The sequence below is a fragment of the Lampetra fluviatilis genome, chromosome 52 (assembly GCF_964198595.1).
Source record: "Lampetra fluviatilis chromosome 52, kcLamFluv1.1, whole genome shotgun sequence".
In the NCBI taxonomy this organism is placed as follows: domain Eukaryota; kingdom Metazoa; phylum Chordata; class Hyperoartia; order Petromyzontiformes; family Petromyzontidae; genus Lampetra; species Lampetra fluviatilis.
In genome coordinates, this window is record NC_136326.1 from 1,668,337 (window position 1) to 1,690,013 (window position 21,677).

At 50.8% G+C, this 21,677-nt stretch overlaps 2 protein-coding genes across 5 annotated transcripts in view; both read left to right on the forward strand.

The window, feature by feature from the left end:
* The window catches only part of LOC144949071 (uncharacterized), a 93,625-nt gene that overhangs the window by 34,911 nt on the left and 37,037 nt on the right, over window positions 1-21,677 (forward strand). The gene's annotated exons all lie outside the window — the stretch shown is intronic.
* On the forward strand, window positions 139-20,327 carry LOC144949070 (interferon regulatory factor 2-binding protein 2-B-like). Of its 3 annotated transcripts, none has more exons than XM_078878892.1 (3): window positions 139-265; window positions 5,973-6,567; window positions 15,213-20,327. In XM_078878892.1, the coding sequence occupies exons 2-3, from the start codon at window positions 6,042-6,044 to the stop codon at window positions 15,968-15,970; spliced, it is 1,284 nt and encodes a 427-aa protein (XP_078735018.1). In that variant the 5' UTR covers window positions 139-265; window positions 5,973-6,041; the 3' UTR covers window positions 15,971-20,327. The 3 variants fall into 3 exon arrangements, with proteins under 3 accessions (XP_078735018.1, XP_078735017.1, XP_078735016.1); XM_078878891.1 differs by lacking the exon at window positions 139-265 and adding an exon at window positions 1,918-2,139; XM_078878890.1 differs by lacking the exon at window positions 139-265 and adding an exon at window positions 4,834-4,959.

The following is a 21,677-nucleotide window of genomic DNA, read 5'->3' on the forward strand; positions in this document are numbered from 1 at the left end:
CCTCACCGTTACAAGGGACCCCCTCGCTTGCCCCCCCCCCCCCGCTTGCCCCCCGCCCTTCACCGTCACGCGGGACCCCCCCCCCCCGCTCGCCCCCCCTCACCGTCACGTGGGACCCCCGCCCCCCTCTCACGCCTCTCCGTGACCACGCGTTCCGTGGCCACATTGCCACAAGCGACTTCATCCCCCATCGCGGTCACCGTCTACGACTGCAGGATTATTATCATCAACATTAGCAGCAGCAACAGCAATTGTGCTTGCTGAGGTGAAGTCCATTGTTGTTTGTCTGCTGGTAGAGGGACATCTCGTTGTGTTTGTCCGGCTGCGTCGGTGCACACGTCTGCGTGGTTAATATTTGTTGTTATTTTTAGAGGCGGCCGCTGCGTACCTGTGAGGGAATGTGATTGCGCCTCGGGACAGTGGCCGCTACGGCGAGGCTGTCGAAGCTTCATTAGCACGCGGGGAACGAGGTCAGCCACCACACGCTTATTTTTGGGTGAGCGCCTCGAGGGACGAGGGCGGGGAAACGGCGATGGTTGTTTAATAATAATGACGACGATGGTTGTTTAATAATAATGATGATGATGGTGGTGTGGGGACAAGAGGTGGTGGTGGGGACGTCTCGAGTGAGCCGAGAGCAAGAAGGGCGAGGGAATCGAGACGAGAGCGTGTGAGGAGGTAGAGCGATGGAGGAGGTTAGAGTGGTTGAAGAGGAAGTAGAGAGGAGTGGCTGAGGTAGAGTGGTAGTGGAGTGGTTAAAGAGGTAGTGGAGGAGTGGTTGAGGTAGTGGAGTGGTTCAGGTAGAGTGGTAGAGGTAGTGGAGGAGGTAGAGTGGTTGAGGAGTGGTTGAGGTAGTGGAGTGGTTGAGGTAGTGTGGTAGAGGTAGTGGAGGAGGTAGAGTGGTTGAGGAGTGGTTGGGGTAGAGTGGGAGTGGTTGAGGTAGAGTGGTAGTGGAGTGGTTGAAGAGGTAGTGGAGGAGGTTGAGGGTGAGTAGATGGAGTGGTTGAGGTAGAAGGTAGAGGAGTGGTTGAGGTAGTGGAGGAGTAGATGGAGTGGTTGAGGGTGAGGAGTAGATGGAGTGGTTGAGGGTGAGTAGACGGAGTGGTTGATGAAGAGTGACCAAGGGCCGCCAGCGGGGCTCCGGGTTGACGAGGATCTGTCGACGCTGGGCTTCCTCGCCTCCACGAGGGCGGCGGTTGACGGGGTGGGTGGAGGGGTTGCCGCGGGGGGGTGGGGGTGGGTTGCCGCGGGGGGGTTGCCGGGGTGGGGGGGTTGCCGCGGGGGGGTTGCCGGGGTGGGTGGGGGGGTTGCCGCGGGGGGGTGGGGGTGGGTTGCCGCGGGGGGGTTGCCGGGGTGGGTGGGGGGGTTGCCGCGGGGGGGTGGGGTTGGGGTGGGGGGGTTGCCGCGGGGGGGTTGACGGGGTGGGTGGGGGGGTTGCCGCGGGGGGGTGGGGTTGGGGTGGGGGGGTTGCCGCGGGGGGGTTGACGGGGTGGGTGGGGGGGTTGACGGGGTGGGTGGGGGGGTTGCCGCGGGGGGGTGGGGTTGGGGTGGGGGGGTTGCCGCGGGGGGGTTGCCGGGGTGGGTGGGGGGGTTGCCGCGGGGGGGTGGGGTTGGGGTGGGGGGGTTGCCGCGGGGGGGTTGACGGGGTGGGTGGGGGGGTTGCCGCGGGGGGGTGGGTTGCCGCGGGGGGGTTGCCGGGGTGGGTGGGGGGGTTGCCGCGGGGGGGTGGGGTTGGGGTGGGGGGGTTGCCGCGGGGGGGTGCCGCGGGGGGGTGGGGGGGTTACCGGGGGTTGGGGGGGGGGTCGAGACGACCTCGACGCGGCGACCCCACAGCAACCAACAGCAAAAAAAGGCGGGAAGCGCGAGACGGGCGGAGGAGGAGGGGGGGGCGAGCGGGGGGTGAGGAGGTGGGGGCGAGCGAGGGGAGGGGGGTTCGTGAATCCGTTGCGCATCACAGTTCGTGTCGTGCGCTGCTCACAACGCGAGGCTCGTGGTCGTGGTGGACACGACAACGGGGAGTCGTCGTCTTCGTATAGGAAGAGGAGGTGGTTGTGGTTCTTGTGGGTTCGCGTGTTCATCGCTGTTGTTGTAACGAGCCACGGGTGCGACTTTGTGGTGTGGACGCCGCCGTTTTCTGAGGTAAAATTTCGACGGCGGTTCGGCGACATTTTTGTGTTTGCCGCTGTCAAAAGGCTACGGGCGGCATGCGATGTGTAGCTTGTGTTCGTCACACGGTGTAACTTGTGTTCGTCACGATGCATCCATCGTAAGTTCATTGCAATTATAACGCCTTTTGTGTAAGTCGACCTTGGCCGCTTTTGACGACGACTTTCTTGAGTAGGCCCGTGTCACAAGCACCACCACAAAAACAACAACAACGTGTACAGGAAACATGATTTTTGAATGATTTACCGGTTATCTAAGCTAGAGAAGAATTTAGGGCATTTTTTTTACCGATTAAATGAGTAACTCAGGCGACTTTGTGCGCTAATCGCGTGTGTGGAACTTCTTTCGCACCGTACCTTTGTTGCGTTTTTAACGAAAGTTAACGGACAATGTTGCGTGCAACTTTTATCAGGTGACATCGACAGCGATTAAGCGACAACTGTTGTTGTTTGAGTGGTGTCAAAAGTATGTGAGGTAGTGTAATATACACTTAGTGTTGTGTTTAGTATCGTACAACATTCGTGTTACGTCTTTGTGTTTAGTATCGTACAACATTACGTGTCTACTTTGTTTTTAGTATCGTACGTCGTCTTTGTGTTTAGTATCGTTCAACTGTAATACTTTGTGTTTAGTATCGTACAACATTCCGTATTATGTCTCCTTCGTGCGTAAACATAACTTGGCAGCTGTTTTGTGTTGACTTTTGTGTCTTTTTGAAGATAAAAAACGACGTCCCACCGTTTTGTACGTCTTGAGTACTGTATACAAAGTCGTTTAATTATCAATCGTTAATTTTAAATGTTTAACGGGGGTTTTCTGGCGCGAATAGCGAACAAATTATGTCGTGCGGGTGAATATAACGGGAATAAACAGTACAGTATTTGGTTTGTTTTAAACAAATCGTGGTAAAATTCGGAATAATAATGCAACGTTAACAATAGGTTGGTTGTTCCATTTCAGCGAAACGATTCGTATTGTTTTAACTTGTTAATTCTTAATGAAGGGAGAGGAAAATAAAATAATTGCTCGCCCTACTTTGTAAGCCGTGTGAAACAACGATAATGTTTAACAATTGTTTATCTGAGGAGGAGGAGTGGTCATTTACACCTTGAGAGTTTACATTAAATAAAGGTTAACATCAAAGATGTTTATGGCCGAGAAGTTTGACGCGATTGTAAGTTTGTGTTGGAACCATTTACTACAATTAATGTAAGTCGATATCAATCATTGATACCGTTTCCACGTCCACAATTGTGTTGTGTTTTTGTTGCATTGTGCGTTATAAGGGTCTACTACGTATTGCAATGAATACTGTTAAAACATAAATGCGATGCAGTCTTCTAGTATTGCATTGATGTACATTTGTATCCCTTGTATAATATTGTATTGTGCATTATACTGCGTATGATTAATGTTGCTAAAACGCAAGGCTGTGTATTGTGTTGCATGCTAATGCATAGGCGTTGTACTGTGCGTATTGTATAGTTTCTATAGAACGACATTCTATAACTACGGTATATCCCATGGCATTTCATTGTGTGTGTTTATGTTATGCTGTCACAGTGTTTTATTGGAATAAAACAGCTGCGTATTAGCACCCTGTAACATTTTATTACGTTCCTGGAAGACATTCTTTGTTATTCTGAAATGCTGCGTAAATTATGGAACTCTTTCGCACCGTACGTAGTCAACCGTGCTAATCGTAGGTGCATTAGCTCTGTCGTCTTGCAGACTGTTGCTTGACAATGTGTTATTGCATCGTACTTTCTTAAAATATATTGTATTGCAATACAGTACGTTGCAATACAGTACGTTGCAGTACAGTCCGTTGCAATACAGTACATTGTATTGCAATACAGTACGTTACATTGCAATACAGTACGTTACATTGCAATACAGTACGTTGCAATACAGTACGTAGCAGTACAGTACGTTGCAGTACAGTACGTTGCAATACAGTACGTTGTATTTAATACTTATTACATGGTATCGTAAGTATTGCATTGCTGTGTTTTCATGTTGTAATACGTTGCTGTGTATTGTATTGCTTGGAATGCTGCGTTTGTATGTCTTACATATCCATGTACAATATTAAATAGTACAGCTATTGCATGCATTGTATTGCATGGTATTCTTGACAATTCCTTTAATGTGTATGTGTGTATCATACAGTACTGCTGCTAAATATTATATCATTGATAATATTTTATTGTATTATGTCAGGCTGCAAACTCTACATACCCTTCTATACTAGAGTATATAATTACGTTTGCGTTGCACGCTACCGTATTCAAATCCAGTCTATAGTATGGTGTGTACTGGAGTATATCATTGATTACGTTGCATTTCTAGAGAACTATAACATTTTGCCGTCCAAGATGGGGTGTATTGCAGTAAATCTGAAACTTGCAAGCCATATTCAGACCGCGACGTGATATATTCATTGCATCAATTCGTGTGCAATTTGTAAGGGCGCGGTGACACAGACCTATTTCATTTTAAGGTTATAATCCCTCGTTCATCATGACGTCCTTTTTACTTCGATGTCTCAACAGCGTGACGGAGATCGCGTGACGTGAGGGTTCTGCCTTTGTAGTGAGGGTTGTGAGTTGACGCCGAGGAGGGGGTAGGAGGCGCCTCGGCCCCCCAATGTGTCAGCCGCTAATGATTATGAATGGGGGGGGGGTGTGTCAATTTGGAAGACGTCACCTGCTCATGAATATTAATGAGGGGGGCTGGTCTATGTGGGGTGACGTCACGAGCGTTAAGGACAGACATTCCTGGGTGATTATAGTAAGTATTACATTCCACATCGCTGTGGTCCACGCCCGTGGGGGTGTCTTTGACCATACTTCACCTCGATGTTCATTGCGGGTTTACTACTATTATTCACAGCATTTGTGTCAGTTCGCTGCTGAATGAGACATCCCCCCCCTCCCCCGTGCCATATCGGTCATAGGTCGTTTGAACCGTCCTTACCGACAATGGTTCATGCTGGTTTGGTGCACGGTGAGAAACAAAACCTGTTAATGTCTCGTCACTTGCTACCGATGTTAGCCGTGGCCGGAATTCTAACTCGGCTGGCCGAGTTCATGGCAGGGCGTAAACCAGCGTGGCGTGATCAATGTCTGTAGGGTATGTGATCTATGCAATGTGTGTGTGTGTTATTCCATTTCTGTGTAAATATTGTGGGGAGCGGTAGTGTAGTGGTTAGCGCTACGCTGCGCTACGAACCCGGCGACCAGAGTTCGATTCTTGCTCACGGCCAACACCGGTGACGATTATCTGAACCGGTCCTGGGCCTCTGCTAGGTCGACTCAGCCTCAAATGAGTACCCGGTGTGGTGTGTAGTGGTGCTGGCCACCCACTCCCCCGTGTGCCGTGCCGGCCTTCATCGGCGTCAGCACTTTCCCTTACAATTGCTGTGTAAATATTGCACGTAATACAGTACGACTGCAAATCACGGTACAGTATATTGCACAGCAGCAGTAGTCGCCAACATATCTGAACCTCCCCCCCCTACTGACCAAGCGCTCGATAAAGACGTGCGGACTACGACGCCTCTTCCTCAGTCAAACGAGACGACGTACGACGAACATTAAAACGGGGGCTCTCTTTAAAGTCTAAAGTGTAAGAGCGTATGCAGACACTTCCGCGAGCGACCGCCGTATAACACCACACACACACAAAACGCAAGGCCTGTGCGAGTGCCACGCGGTGTTTTGTGAAACCGCGCACGACTGCTTCTCTCGCGAGGCCATCCCCTCGGGGTCACCACCGCCGCGTGTTTGCGACTGCGTGCGCAGGCGAGAGGAGACGAGGAAGAGGAGGAGGAAGAGGAGGAGGAAGGGGGGGTGGGAAGGCGGGCAGGGAAGATGTCGGCGCAGTCACGTCGCCAGTCGTGCTACCTGTGCGACCTGCCGCGCATGCCGTGGGCCATGCTGTGGGACTTCTCGGAGGCCGTGTGCCGCGGCTGCGTCAACTACGAGGGCGCCGACCGCATCGAGCTGGTCATCGAGGCCACCCGCGCCATGAAACGCGGGGCCAACGGGCCCTCGGCGGCCGCCTCCGCTCACAACAAGCAGCCCAAGGACGGCGGCGGCGGCGGCTACGGGCCCGGCGGGGGCGGGTCGGGGTCGGTCGGCGGATCGGGCGGCGGGCCTCCCGGGGTCGGCGCGGCCTCGCCTCATTCGGCCGCTGCGGCGGCCGCGGCGGCGGCGAGGATTTTCTTCGGCAACGGCCACGGAGGCCACGGGGGCCACGGCGGCGCGCACGGCAAGGACGAGCCGCCCGAGCTGAGCCGGCACAGCCCCACCCTGGGGCAGCAGCAGCAGCAGCGCGGGCGGACGGCCGGGGTCGGCGCGGGCACCGTGGGACACGCGGGCAGCTCGCTCTTGCAAGGTGCGGACTGCGTCGGGTGTTGTGTGTGTGTCAGACGATCCTGCAAGGTTGTATAAGAGTGCGTGTTATATGCCCCAATGTGTCACGTGTGCAGTGTTCTGTTTTCTAAAGATGCGTGTGTGTTAGAAGTTCGTGCAAGGTGTGGAGAGTTTGTGTGACTTGTTCAAGTGCGTGTGTAATGTGTGGGGAGACAAAGGCGGCCGGGCGAGGTGCTGGCCTTCATCGGTGCTCGCTGACAGCACTTGACCAAACAGTCTGTTATGGCTACACGGGGCATCTGTCTCTTTTACGTGCTGATGTAAAGGTGTGTTCCGTTTGTATTACATATAGGGTGTGGGGGAGGGTATGTATTACATATATCACACGCTCCTACTAGCTATATGTCGAGGGTGTTACTGGATTGTGTCACACTGCTAGGTTTTGTGTATGTTAATGTATGCCCCCTATGATGATGTGTCGAAGTGTTTCGGTTGTGTTCCATATTCTTACGAAGTGTGTGAAGTATGTGTTATTTCGCCTGTGTTTTGAAGGGTGTGTATGGTGCGTTACATGCTCCTCCTACAAGATGTGTTTCCATTTTTTCTATAGACATGCTTTTGAAAATGTGTGTGTGTAGGGTTTGAGTGTTGTTTGCCTTCAAAAGGTTTGGGTGCAAGAATGCGTTTTGCCCCCTGTAAATCCTTTGGCCGTGTGTGCGTCCCCCCCCCCCACTGCATTGTGGGGTGTTTGTGAGGTGTATGTCACGCGGGGAGTGGTAGTGCAGCGGTTAGCGCACTGCGCTACGAACCCGGTGACCCGAGTTCGATTCCTTCTCACGGCCATCCGAGTTCGATTCCCGCTCACGGCCAACACCAGTGACGATTATCTGAACCGGTCCTGGGCCTCCCTTAGGTCGACTAAGCCTCAAATAAATACCTGGTTTTGGTGTGTAAACATCGCCACTCGGGAGACAAAGGCGGCCGGGCGTGGTGTTGGCCACCCACCCCCTCGTTGCCGTGCCGGTCTTCATAGGTGCTACTCGCTAACAGCACTTGCCGCAACAGTTTGTTGAGGCTATACGGGGGTGTTTGTCTTTGAATGTCACATGGCCGTGCAAGGCGTGTTTGAGGCATCCCCTGCAGGCAAATTGTGTACAGTGTATTGTTTTGTCTATGCTGGTGCCATGGTTTCCCACAAGGTGTGTGTTGTGGCAGGGGATTACATACCATTGCAAGGTGTGTGTGTGTATTGTACTGTGTGAGACACTTCACGTGTCCTCAAAGTGCACCAGGCCTGGCACAGGCGCCGTGTTGACGTCACCGTCACTTAGTGGAGAATGGCCGGGTATTGGTGAGGTGTAGGTGTGCGTGTCGGTGTGTTTGTGGGAGTGGTAGTGTCACGGTTCGCTTCGAACCCTGCTAGCCGAGTTTGATTCGCGCTCGCAGTACCACTGGCAATTATTCGAACCGGTCCAGGGCCATCCCCTATGTCGACGCAGCCTCAAATGAGTACCTAGTGCGGCCTCTCCTAGGTCGACTCGGCCTCAAATGAGTACTTAGTGCGATGTGTAAACATTGTACTGGGGAAACAAAGGCGACTGGGCGTGGTTCTGGCCACCCACCCCCTCGTGTGCCGTTCGGGCCTTAATAGGTGCCACTCGCTAACAGCTCTTGCCCCAACAGTCTATCAAAGGCTATCTGGGGGATCTTTGTATTTGTGTTAGAGGCCCCTATAATGTGTACGAGGAAGTGACAGTAGGCGGGTAAATAAACACAGTGCCTGGCACTTGTTCCTACAAATCTTTCTACAATAATAGACCAGATTTTCGTCCATCGTGGGTCGTGTGTTTTTAGTTGATGAAACGGTAATGGACGACGTTCCTTGAATTTCGTCTAGGGTTCGGAGTTAACACTTCAGGTTCAAGATTTACAGGTCACGCTTAGGAAAGGGTTTCTGCTTAGGGTGTTTGGTGTAGCAATGGTCGTACCTTAGACCTTTATCACATATCTGTTAGGGACGGTAGTCTCCGCCACTTGATAAGAATTCAAGGTGGTACCATGTCACCTGCTCCTTCAAGGTACTGTAGTTGTCGTCTCTAAAGTGTTGCAGAAGTGTATATATATGATAAAGGGAAGACACGAATATCATTTTGGATGTAGTAAGCTATCGTCTTGCAAATGCTGTGTGTCCTGGGCCGTCCGATACAAGTTTACAGCATTGCTCATCAGAAGGAAATACTTGAAAGTTATGCTTCAAGAGTTCCATTATAGCGCTCTGGTGATGTCACTGCAATGGAACGTCGTACGTGTTAATGCAATGCGCATCATATCCGGAAGACTGAAACCGACACCAATCCCCTGGCTCTGCGTTTGGGCGAACATTCTGTCACCAAATTACCGCGGAGACATGAAAGGACGTTTACACAGCTTCTTGCCAACAACAGCCTGCCTACCCATTAACCAGTACATCTCGACAGCGCCTGCCTACCCATTAACCAGTACATCTCGACAGCGCCTGCCTACCCATTAACCAGTACATCTCGACAGCGCCTGCTTACCCATTAACCAGTACATCTCGACAGCGCCTGCCTACCCATTAACCAGTACATCTCGACAGCGCCTGCCTACCCATTAACCAGTACATCTCGACAGCGTCCCTCGGCGTAGACTCCAAGTCCCCCATCCCCTACGTGGAGATCGCGCTGCCCGTCACCAACCTAGAATCTCGCTCCGATGCGGAAGGATGCTGGAACGAGGCGGACGTACCCCAAACAAAAACATTCGAGACCCAAACATCGCACCTCCTGTCTTTGACATTCCTCGAGCCACTGGTGTGTAACCATCGAATGCATCAGAACATCAACGGACCGATGCGTACATCTGCTGGACAATTTAAGGAAATCCACAGTGCGGTGGCCATGCAACCAAAATTATGGACCATGTAGCAAACCACTGTCGTCTTTGCTTTAATGGAGGAGGAGGAGGAATAACAAAACTCTCTCCTGAAGCCCTCTCGTGGCAATAGCAGACCTCCACATTGACACTTAGCTCCTGAACAAGAATGTGTAGCTCCTGAACCAGAATAGAATAGATTGCAGTGCCACTGAAGTGACATCACAACCAATGTTATGGCGGGCTTCAACATAACGTTAGAGTCTTTATTTCTCCTTACTTTTTCAAACTCGTATCTACAAGATCAGAGATGTTTTTGTTTCAGTCTTCCTCGTCTCTTGTGCATGTATATTTTCTCCCAAGTGATGTATTAAGACATATGCCTTTTAAAAATGTCTAGCTAGGTATAAAATGAACCGAATGTTGTGTTCGTTTCTGTGAGAGATACGATGAGGCAAACACGCTTGCATGGGGTATAAGACGTGTGCAGAGGCCGGAGGCAGGAATTGTAATGGTCTCCACGGGTCAGGCGACCAAGGGAAAGACCTTAAACCACCAAGTGTTGCGTGGGCTACTGTTAGGGCAGATGTTGGACAAGTCACGTGGCCTACAGGATAACACAGGTCCAGGTTCTTGGCAGAGAGGGTATTGAACATTGCCTAGGTGTGATGGCATCGACAGCTTTGGCCATGATGACACGAGATCCTGCAAATAGTTTAATAGTTGGTGTACCCATAAATGTGTCTGGTGTGTAAAGTGGTGTTTTGCTCGGAGTGGTAATGTTTTCAGTTCAGGGAGATTCATGTGGTTTGCATTGTTATGCATTGTGTGGCAATGGTGAGCAGTTTTTTTGGTGTGTAGTGTTGCCAAAACACTTGTGTGGTGAATTATGATGATGGTGCTTCTGATGCTGCTGTGGTGCCTGTGATGTGTGTGGTGTCTTGTGATGTGGTTTGGTATCCCATGTGAAACAGAACCCCCGTTCTGCATCGCTTGTTCCCCATGATATATATAACTCCTGTTCTGTATCACTTGTTGGCCATGATATGTGCAGTTCTTTGGCCATGATGCCTTTTAGTGCCAACGATGTGTTTAATGGGGTGGTGCCCGCCATCGCCTATCATGCACGCGGTGCCTGTGATATTTGAGTGGTGGGCACCAGTGGTTAGTGCACTAACCACCAACCCTAAAATGAGTACTTAGTGTGGCGTGTAGACATCGGCACTGAGGGCGGCCGGCTCCTGGTTACCACCCTATTGTATGCACCGCAACGACCCTAATAGGTGCTCGCCAACGGCACTTGCCCCTACAATCTGTGTCGGCTATACCGTGAGAGTAGTCTCTTTGTCTTGTGTGTGTGCGCGCTGCTTGTGAATCCTGGACAGTGTCTCTGCTTTAGAGCCGAGTGTGGAACGTGGCACGGCCGCTGTTGACGTGACATCGTCCTTCAATGCCGAGTATTCTACCCCCCCCTTCTCCCTGGGGTTGCTTTTCCATTATAAAACCCAGGATATGTGGCAGCGCCGGAGTGACGTAGGCTTCTATAAATATTTCACGCGGCTGCCGGTTTTTCTTTCTTCAAAAAGGATGCTGGCACAGCTGAATGACGGAATGGAAAGAGCCCTCGTGTACCGTATATTTATATTTTATGCGAGAAATGTGAACGTCCTCGATAATGGATTAGGTGCTGTAATGCATCGAATGCGGTGGGTTACAACTCGTCGCGAGTGATCGCGTAGAAGCGCCAGGGCGGCGTTTGTTGTGCCCATCACCCACACGGCGATGTGCAAGCAACCACCAACCAACCCCCACCACAACCCACGTGAGCTGCCCGCAAAAATGCACACAGCAGCACGTACAGTAATAGCGCGAGGCTTATTGGGGGCATTTAATCGCGGGGGGAAGGAAGGAGGATTGTGAAAGCGCGCGCTTTAAGCTGATGGGACAGACGATAGCAGCAGCAGCATGCTGAAGCCATTATTGCCAGCGTTGCTTGCTGCTGCTGCATCGTGGAGTTTTTTTTTCTTCCCAAGGATGAACGCCGCAGTTGTCTCCTCGCCCCCTTTGTGAGAACGGGGCTTTTTTTGGTGCCCAAAACGTGTGAACTCTCTCCAATGCGGTTGTTAATGATGGTTAAAAAACAATACTGCACAGCCCACGATTACTCACAACATACTGTATTTGTATAAAGGTGTCAGTTTTTGTACCAGTTGGAAGGGTAAAAACCTATTACTATATTTTGCCACTGGTAAAGGAAGTCTCATAGTGTATACTGTATTTCCTTTCTAGAGATCTATGTAAAAATCTGCGTAATTTGGACAGGTAGTCGCCCGCATCTTGTATACGGGAAGTTGGTCACACTTTAGACTTGTAAAAGGTAATGGAAATATACAGACTAGGGTTCGGAAATAAGTGTTTTAGGCTGTTGTAGTATTTACGTCCGTGTGCGTTAAAAAAAATGTCTTTTGACACCGACAAAGATCCGACCGTGTCTTTGTTTGTGGGCCACGATTTAGCAGAAAAAATTGCGGGTTGCAAAAAAAACCCGTTCCAAAATGGAGGCTTCCTTGCTCGGTTTCTCTTGTGTGTACAGTTTTTGCAGTCTTCGTGTGTGTGGCAGAGGTGAATAAACACAATGCGGCGTGTGTGTGCGTGTGCAGACTTGGCACCATTTTACACGCATGGCCGGTTGGGTTGGAGTTTCATAACGCCCAGCGTCGGTGGCGGGGAGGGGAAGAGAAGCGAGCGATGTTGCGAATGGGGGCTACTACAGTAGGCTAAAGTGCAGTGGCGTAGCCGTGGGGGGTGGGCGGTGATGTCACGGAGGTCTGTTTGACGTCATGGTCACTGTACCGGGTGATGCAAGATGTCCACTTCCCCCCGCGGCCCAAACCATGCGGCCGCCACCTGATTTATTTGACGCCATCTCACCTTGAGGTCCACATGTGGAGACAGACAATGATCTCGTCAGCTGTGTTGGATGTTATGTCAATAACATTGAGGTGGAAATAAATTACGTTTCAAGGGCTTGTGCAGCTCTTTTAAATGTAAATTTATACATGTTGCTGATAAGATGCACTCCCGAAAGGACATGCGTCTAATGGATTTCGTAAAACAAAATAGGTTTACGTGGAGAGGAATGTTTTGTATGAACATTCTCCAAAACTATTGTTATTTATACATTGACCTTACGTTTCTGTATATATGTCCACATTTAATCTGTTTATGTTCGATTTTGTCCACTTTTGTGTGCGTCTCATTGCCCGCTTTGGACTGTGGTACTTAAGGACACTCAAAGCAATAAATGGGCAGTTCCTGCTCTGCACTGATTCCACAGATATCTGTTTACGCTCATGTGAATAATTGACGTGCACTAACCGCCTGCTGTATTTTGCAGCCTCCAGGCAAAGGTTAAGGTCCATTGGCAGTCTCGCGGGGCTTACCAGAACATTTTAATCTCTGCTGATGCTTTTTAAAATGTTAATTATCCTTTCTTTGAATCCCAGCCCATAGTACAGAGCTGTTAATTTCAGCTACAGATTCCTACAACCCGCACCCCTTAGGCCTGAGTTAATGTTTCACTGTGAAATATACATCCGTTACTATAACGCAGACTGCTGGATGAAGGCCTTAACAACATGTCGGTCATGGAGATTGTTTGACCATACTTCACCAAACAGGTCGGTGAGGATTTGTCAAGGGGTAGGGGAGACTAGGATCTGTTTATATATCACTTGTCACTGATTGGCCTTGTCTGGTTATTATCGATCTCGGATTGCCGAGTTCATGTGCTAAACACTGCGCCATAGCTTTGTCACTTTCAGGAGTAAAATTTTTTTATTTTTACACGTATTTTTTGGAGGCCAAAGATTAGTTTGCGAAGTATTTTTTTAAAATCAGTCACGTGACTTTACTAATGAGTATGTAACAGTTCAATTACGGGTACTCAATATTATTTTTATGCTCACAATACGTGTGTACTTGAGTTAAGTTTTGCTTTATTTACAATTTATATTCATACTCTATGCGACTGGTTCACGGATACCCCCCAAGTTTACTGAAAGTTTACAGTAACTGCATGCTTCATCCTGGGAAAAGAGAATAATTTAATAGAAATGAATCGTAATAACAAATGGTGGCATTTCATCTAAATGTGGGGTTGGCTGGATTACGTCAAATGCGTACTAATCCGCAGTGAATATAAATGTGTTTTTAATTATCAGACTGCAGGTTTTTTTTGTCGAAGAAGTGTAATTTGAAATAACAAACGGGGGGTGGGGGGGGGACTTTTAACTCAGAACAGAGGAAGGCTCAGATTGAAACTTGCCGAGTGGTCAGAATATTTTGAGTGGCATCCAGCAAGGCCGAGGGGGTTATCTCCATTTGCATGTGGCGTGTGACCTGCGTCTTGTAACGAGTCGCTCAAAAGTGAACGCAGCCATGCGAGGCTCGGTCAAGGGACCTCAAGTTTGCAGAAGATGGTGCTACAAACAGCCGAATTGTATCATTCACGTGTTCCAGTTCCTGACGACATTGTGCACCTTGTAGTTAATGTAGATGAGGTGAAATCGAGAGGCAATAATGGTGGGTGTGAAAGACCATTGCACTGTACAATTATGGTGTTAAACTTGCATTGTCATTCTGTTTAAAACACTATCGGTGTAAGAGCGGGCTTGCAGTTTCTGTGTTCATTAGGAAATGTGTTTACCTTGCTTTAAATAGGCACGATCGTTTAACATGATTTCCACATTCATGAGTAATGCGTTGGAATGGTGCGATTCATGCAAGTTATTTGGATATTAAATGCTGAGGTTGCATAAAGGGTAGTAGCGCAATTGAACTGGACTAACTTGACGAGAAATGAGAGACTTTCACAAGACCCTAAAAACGAGACAAAAAAATAATTGTATTCCTGCGATGAATCGCGACTCCGAATAGCAAGAGTGAATTGAAGCCACTGCGGCGATGAATTATTTCACGGCTCGTTTTGAATTTTACTTGCCGCATTATAAATGAACGTAGCCGTTGTCTTAAGTGGACGAGTTGACGGCAGTCGTTCCGTTGCAGTTGCACGAGTGCGTAGACGCGGAGCAAAGAGAGCTCGTTGGGCTGAAAAGGGGAAACACAAAACCTGGGCTTGCACACAAAGGTTGTGCGTTTGTTGGCATGCTAATCGTGACGTGGTGGGGGGGGGAATGTGTCTGTCGGTGGCGGCTTGCGGGCGCGTTGCCCCACGACGTGAATGATTCGCTCGCCAGTCACGTCTCAGATGCTGGGCAGGCTGCATCGTCGGTCACTAAAGCACAGGGCTGGGGCAGGCTGCAATGCGGGTGGGGAAGGTCTCATTTTAGCGGCTGTTGAACTAGAAATAAAATAAATTTTAGATTTTCTTTTCTCAGTCGTGTCCCCTGGGGGAGGGTGGCAGGGAAACCGATCTCGAATAAGCAATGGTACAAATATTTGGTGGGCTATTGCCTTCAACATTCTGTAAACCTCCAAGAGATGATTGATGACTCGGTGGCTCATTGTTGTCTTGCGCTCCAAATGGAAAGATTATAATTACGGTCATTTCACACGTGTACTGTTCACTGGTACATTCTATTACTGGCTGTCGTGACAACTATACTATTGTGTGCGTGTTGTTTTATGCACGCTTCTGTCTGTGAAACTGTGCCAAATGCCCATTGAGCCATGTTGTGCCGCTGGCGCCCACGTGCCGTGCTCGCCCTCTGACACTCGTCGCCCCGCGTGTCGTGTGTGTGTCATTGCCCGCAGGGTCGCGCCTCTCCCGTAAGCGGCGCGTGTCCCCGGACCCAACGCCGGACCCCTCGAAGCACGACGAGTCGGGCAGCGGCGGCGGCCTCCGCCTGTCGGCGCAGCACGCGCACTGGCTCCACGCGCCGCCCGACCACGGCATGCGGCTCACCGTGGCCTACCCGCCACCCTCGGGGCCCTCCCCAATGGCGGCCCTCATCTCGGCCACCGACAACCTCGCCAGCAGTAGCACCAACGCCGGCCACGCCAACAGCGGCGGCGGTGGAACACAATCGCCGAAAGACAACGGGATCCCGCAGGTGCACTCGACCAGCTCGCGCCGCAACAGCAACGGCCACCACGACGGCGGTGGCGGTGGGAGCGGCTCGCCAAGCGAGCTGCGTGCGCGCAGCAGCGGCAGCGGCGACCAGGGCTTGCTGAACTCCGGCGGGCAGCAGATCCCGGACTCGCAGGCGGGCGTGGGCATGAGTGTGGCGCTGGCGGGGGCGGGCGCGGCGTCGCCCCTGTGCTGCACCCTGTGTCGCGAGCGGCTGGAGGACACGCACTTTGTGCAGTGCCCCTCGGTGGCGTCGCACCGCTTCTGCTTCCCGTGCTCGCGCGAGAGCATCAAGGCGCAGGGCGCGGGCGGCGAGGTGTACTGCCCCAGCGGGGAGAAGTGTCCCCTGGTGGGTTCGACCGTGCCGTGGGCCTTCATGCAAGGGGAGATCGGCACCATCCTGGCTGGCGACGTTCGCGTCAAAAAGGAGCGCGACCCGTGATGGCGACGACGGTGGAACGCGTTCGCCGTCGAGAGGAGAGAAAAAAAACATTGGTGGTTAAGTTTGCTGTTCTGCCCGTCACGTGTCTTTAATTTGTTGCTCCTTTTTAAACTACATGTGTGTATTATTGTTTATGCCAACATCACATTTAGAGCAGGTCTAGTGTGCTTCTAGTATGCCGTCCCTTCTGTCTCTTGGTTCATGGATTGGCGGCAGCGTAAAGGAGGAGCCCTGTGGGAGATGACCGAGTTTTACCCGAGTACGCAGGGGGGCACCGTTTCGAAGAAGAAAACCTCTCCATTGATGATAATTCCACTGAGCTGCCCACTAAGCCCGTAAGTGGAACGTTTTTATAAAGTATGAAAAAATAAATATATATCTATGCTGTACATAAACACATATATTTTTCGTTTTGAAAATTTTTTAAAGAACGAAAGTTCCAAATTGGTGCCAATTGACAAAGCGCGAGGGGGGGGGGGCAAATTGGCGGCACGGGGTGGCCTCGTGTACTGTCGTCGCCTTGCGGGGGGGGGGGGGGCCTCCTCCGCCTGAGACGACGAAAGTGGTTGTCCCATCTGCACTCGCGAGGCCCCCCCCCCCACGCCGCACCAGTACGACGCAACTCGACAGCACCGCCATCAGACAAATTCACCCGCCCTCCACCGTCGCCTAGGCAACACCCCCTGGCAAATTCCAGAAACGTGTAGACGCTTCACGGCCCTATCAGATAAGCCGGGGCGCGCGCGCTTGAGGAAACCGCGGCAGAGTGAGGCTTTCCTTCAGAGTGAACCAGGCCCTGCAGGAGAGCAAGGAGGAGCGTGCGGCGGCGCCGGCATCGCAGATCGCCTGCGTTGTCCTGGGGAGCGGCTGCCAGCAGGCCGTGGTCTATTGGGACGTTGCCGAGGGGGGCGGTGGGGGGGGCAGTCTGAACGGTCGGCCAAGAGAGAGGGGCGAGGACGCCAGGACGCGAATGCCATTGTCCCCTTTGTGAGGCAAGACCGTGTCGTGCCGCTGCCGACGTGCGCATGCTGTAACACTAACCGCGCACACGCTTCCATGCACGACAGCCGGTGGCCGAAAAGGCGGTGACAAGGGGCACGGAAACCAGCCGCTCCGGTTTCACCCGCCTGCCTCGACAGAGCCCCTGCTGCATACTTCGCCCCCAATGCCCGTGCACGTTCCACCGTCGTCGTCACCATGATTTTTTTTTTTACTTGAAAAGAAGAATTTTCCCTTTCAGTAATGCCCGTCCCAGGTTGGCCCGCGTCGCTCGACGTCCCGCGGCTGTGACACACGGGGAGGAATGGACTGGCTCTCTACCCCGGTGAAGCACGGCAACGTCAAGCGCGAAAAGAAACCTCACGGGTGTGATGTAGGGTTTACACGGATCTATCCGGGTCTTAGGGTTATTAATGTTGTTTTAGCTCGTCCACCTGTATAATCGTCGATGATCTTTTTTTGCCCACGTATTCTTGAGTTTTGTTTTTGTACGTATACTCGGCTTGGAGAGATGAAACTCGTTTGTACGGTTTTTAGAGAGTGCTGCTTGGCAGTGTCTAGGTACTTGAGGGGGGTGGTCTCGCGAGCAGGAAGCGCCAGGCAACAAACTCGGCGATAGCGAGGGTGGCGGAGGTCACGCCGCACCGCGCTGCGTGAACTTTGTACATTTCTGTTTTTCTTTTTTTCGTTTCCGAGGGTTTGCTTAAAAGAGGAGGAGGAAATGCATGTTTAGGAAAAAGTTTCAACAAATCCCACAGAGAAAGGTAATTGGCACAGGCCCCGAGGGGGAGGGGGGTGGGATTGAAGAATGCAGTCGTTGTGCGTGTGTTTGCGTCTAAAGTGCATTTAGTTGTAGATTTGCACTCCCGCGATAGTTGGAACTCTGCGGTTGGCTACGCGATCGCACGATCGACGGCGTAATGAGACCTTGGGCAGCATTTCGAGTGTTGATCTTTTTCGTTTCGTGCTTTTAAAGGTGAACAGTGGTAGGTTGTAAAGTTGGTGTGATCACTACGTACTATGGTGCTGTAATGCAAGGAAACCTCACTATCCGTAAAAAGAGACTGCCGGGGTCGTGGTTAACCGCCGCATGGAAAGCAGTCATCGCACGTGGGCTCTGTTTTTAACAATTTGAGTTGCGGTAATCGCATGTGAGTTTAACCTCATTGTAGTGATGGTGTTCCGACCACAACTCTTCTTACCAGAGTCTCAGTCTGGCTTTGAGTCTCGCACCAATCTCATCGGAATTCCACACGAGTCTGATTCAAGCTTTACACGCTACAGTCTTAATTCTCCCACCACTTCGAATTGAAATTCCACACCGGGTCTCGTATTTTTCGGAGAAATGAGGTTTTTTTTGTTCCAGCTCCCAGATCCCTTCGCGCTTTTCGAGTGTGATTGGAGGCGGGTGGCTTGTGAGGGGTGGGGGGGGGGCTGTCTTGTACTGTGTTTGCAAACAAACAATAAAACGCAACACATGCCCTAACAGAACCGCACGGTAACTGGCTGTCCTGTGGACCACACTCGGCTTCCCAGCGTGATGAATGTCTCTCTTGTGATGTAACCTTTGTAGGCGAGCAAGCAGACTCACTCACCACAGCTTTAAAAAACAAATTCCGGAGCTTGTGTGTCTTCCAGGCAGCCTCAGTCAGCCTGGCAGCGAAGGTCAGCCTTTGGTCAACCTTGTAACTTTGACTCGGTTTGGTAGCTGAAGAAAGTTTGGAAGTGGAGGGGTCAGTATGGACTCAACCCGTTAGCCTCGGTGAGCTTTTCAACCTGAGCCAAACTCTGGCCAGCCCAGTCGCCTGGATGAAACCAACAACCTACGTCAACCCAGCATTCCAGGGTCAGCCTTTGGGTTCACGTGGCAGCTGTAGTCAGCTTGTCAGCCTGGCAGTCTTTGTCAACCAAGCAGCCTAGGTCTTTCTCGAGTCAATGCAGCGGTGTGGGTCAACCTTGGAGCCTCAGTCACCTGTGTGTGGGTTGGGGTCAACCTTTGGGTTAACCTGGTCGGTTAAATCATCTAAGAACGGCTTGGTTCGGCTTCACTGTGCGCAAGTCCCGTAGGTAACCGCACATCACAACGCCGCCTCGCTCGTTCGGACCCCGTCTCGGATTTCGTCCGCTGCCAAAGTGGGTTTGTTCCTTTTAAAACTTCCACCCCCCCTCCTCCGTTATGAATCGCTGCGGTCGTGGAGCAGTGTTCCCGTGGTGGTGGCTATGCCGAGTGTGTCTGCGTGTCGGGTATGCGCTCAGTGTTGGGTGACTGAGCGCTTGGGAGTGAGGGGCTGTGTGGGTTGGGGGAGTTTTGGGTCTGACCGGGCTGCATTCCTGTCTGCTCCTATAGCAGGCGTGGGTGTAAGTCGTTAGTTATTAATTTTATTTAAAGCCTTCCTTGTAGACTACTTGTGCTAGTTTTTGGCATAAACTATAAAAACGGGGGATCTTTAATACGAACGTGTACTGCTGTACAAAAGCAAGCGATGGCCACTAATAATACGAGATGTTTAAAAGGTTCTTCCAACTTAACGTTAGACTTGACTTCAAAGCCTCCCATCATAGCCCTGTCCTATTGCTTGCAACGCATATTCGTTAGTGATCATCGCCGCCGTTGAAGCATTTGACAATATAATACTACCTTAAATGGTAAGCTTAGTAGTTTGGGAATTGGACTTTCTCTGATTTTCAGAAGGAGCATTGCCCGAAAAGTCAATTATATATTTTTTGTTTATTTAGAGCAGTGTTCTGGAAACATATTTTGACTTGTTATTTGTGCTTATGCGCCGCTATCAACGCACTGTCACAATTATTTATTAATCTCGACTGACCCTGTACTGGTGGAGCAAATGCGAGTCTTAGGGCAGTGCCTGAGTTTTAGCCGCAGTACCACGTCAGTTTGCAAGTGGCGGTGAGTCTTCATTAAGAGGTTTTTCGTAACCTTGGAGGGACTGGTTAGTTGGGTCGAGTGGACCTTGGTGTGGATGTGAACCAAGTGAACTCGCGGTTAGGGACCCCCCCCCCTCTCCCGCTTTGTTACAACTGAGCGATCGTCATATTTGCGACAACAATAAATTGCACCACTTGCGGCAGGGAAGTGTTTACTGACACCGTGTGTGTGCGACTGCTGAGCATGGAGGTAAACATTTGTGTTTTTTTATCGATGCACATTACTACGTGCTTCTGACCAAATCACCAAGAATTTCACCGATCTCGGAAGCTAAGGTTTGAGCCTGAACAGTGCTCGGACAATGGATGTTATAGGCTGCAGAGATGTATGCTGGGCCACAGAGCAGTGCAGCAACATTAATACTGGTAGGAACCTCCTGGTTACACCAGCCCACAGGGGATTATTGTGTCCGTCCGTCCATCGTGCAGGCAGGGGCTGGGTGGGGAGGGGTGGAGCTGGGTGGGGAGGGGCTGGTCACCCCATGGTACCCTTATAAAACTCAACGTTTAACCTACTCACGCCGGCTTGTGCCCGCCCTCAGTCGGGCATATTTGCGGAATACACCACGCCGCCGTTGACCCTGGCCATTGACCGAGCAACCCAACGTTCCTACCAGCTCCCTCCGCAGGAATGTGTTTATTGTTCTGTGATTCTACAATAATTCGACTGCCCCCTCCTTTCAACCATCCCTCACTGATCGGCGCGGTGAAGTATGTTCACAGCTCCCGTGATCCACACAGGCAGAGACCCTCATCCAGTAGTGGATTGCAAAAAACGGGACGGGCATTTTTTGCAATCCAATGCGTCACATTGCTTAACATAAAACACCCAATTTAGTAATGTATGTTACTTTAGAGATAAAAGTAGCGTGCCTACCATGAGCTACTGTAGGTTTTAATGCAGAGGCCCTTGACGCGAGTCATAAATTTATGGCGTTCCAAATGCTGTTTTTTTAAGTTCCCCGGTGGGCGAAAGTGATTTTAAGTTTTTACAAAAAACACGGCGCTTCGAGTCACGCGAACAGGGGCTTAGGTCGCCTATTTTGGCAAAGCGTTGACCAATTGTGTAATACAGGACCGTGTTAGGGGGAGCGGTGCCCTGCTACTCCCACACGTACACAACCTGCACTGACCAGTGTGGTGAAGTATGGTCAGATATTCTCCACGACTGCTTATAGTATGGGAAGGGTTTCATTCAGCAGTGGGTTTAGAAGAAGAGGGCTTATACACTTAAGTTATTAGGTGCGTTATACAACAGCCTGATTCATGCGTCTGTGAAAAAGAACTGCATAGCTCATCGGATTTCTCCAGAATAAATAAAATATTCTGCTTCTCAGAAATGTCTCTTTCTGTCCCAAATCTTTGCTAAATATAATTGCATCAACATTGGGGCAAATTATCAACACGATGTATGAGTTTCTGTGGTGAGACCGCGCAGATATAAACGTGTCGTTAAACCCGCCACCACCCGACACAGCCAATTAGTAAGGTTGGTCACGTAGACGAAATGTGCCAATTCGTTATTCGTACAGCGCACCAGTGTGTTGGAGAATAAACCCACTACAACACTTACAATTCGAGTACCGTGACATTTCACCAGTAATTACAACAACAACAAGCAGCAGCATCATCAGGCGACAGCTAGAGAAGAGTTGTGGCGAAATTCTCGTGTTTCGATCTTAAATAGACACGGGCTGGGATGAATGTGATGTCGTCACTTGAGTCAATCAGGTGCGAAGGGCAGAGGGGGTGAGGTTGGTTA

What these genes read in the sequence shown, in the direction of transcription:
- LOC144949070 (XM_078878890.1), top strand. Translation starts at nt 4,837, where the DNA reads ATGAATGGGGGGGGGGTGTGTCAATTTGGAAGACGTCACCTGCTCATG. An exon ending in GACATTCCTGGGTGATTATA is followed by an intron (nt 4,960 to 5,972) that starts GTAAGTATTACA and finishes CTGCGTGCGCAG; the next exon opens with GCGAGAGGAGACGAGGAAGA. An exon ending in GGGCAGCTCGCTCTTGCAAG is followed by an intron (nt 6,568 to 15,212) that starts GTGCGGACTGCG and finishes CATTGCCCGCAG; the next exon opens with GGTCGCGCCTCTCCCGTAAG.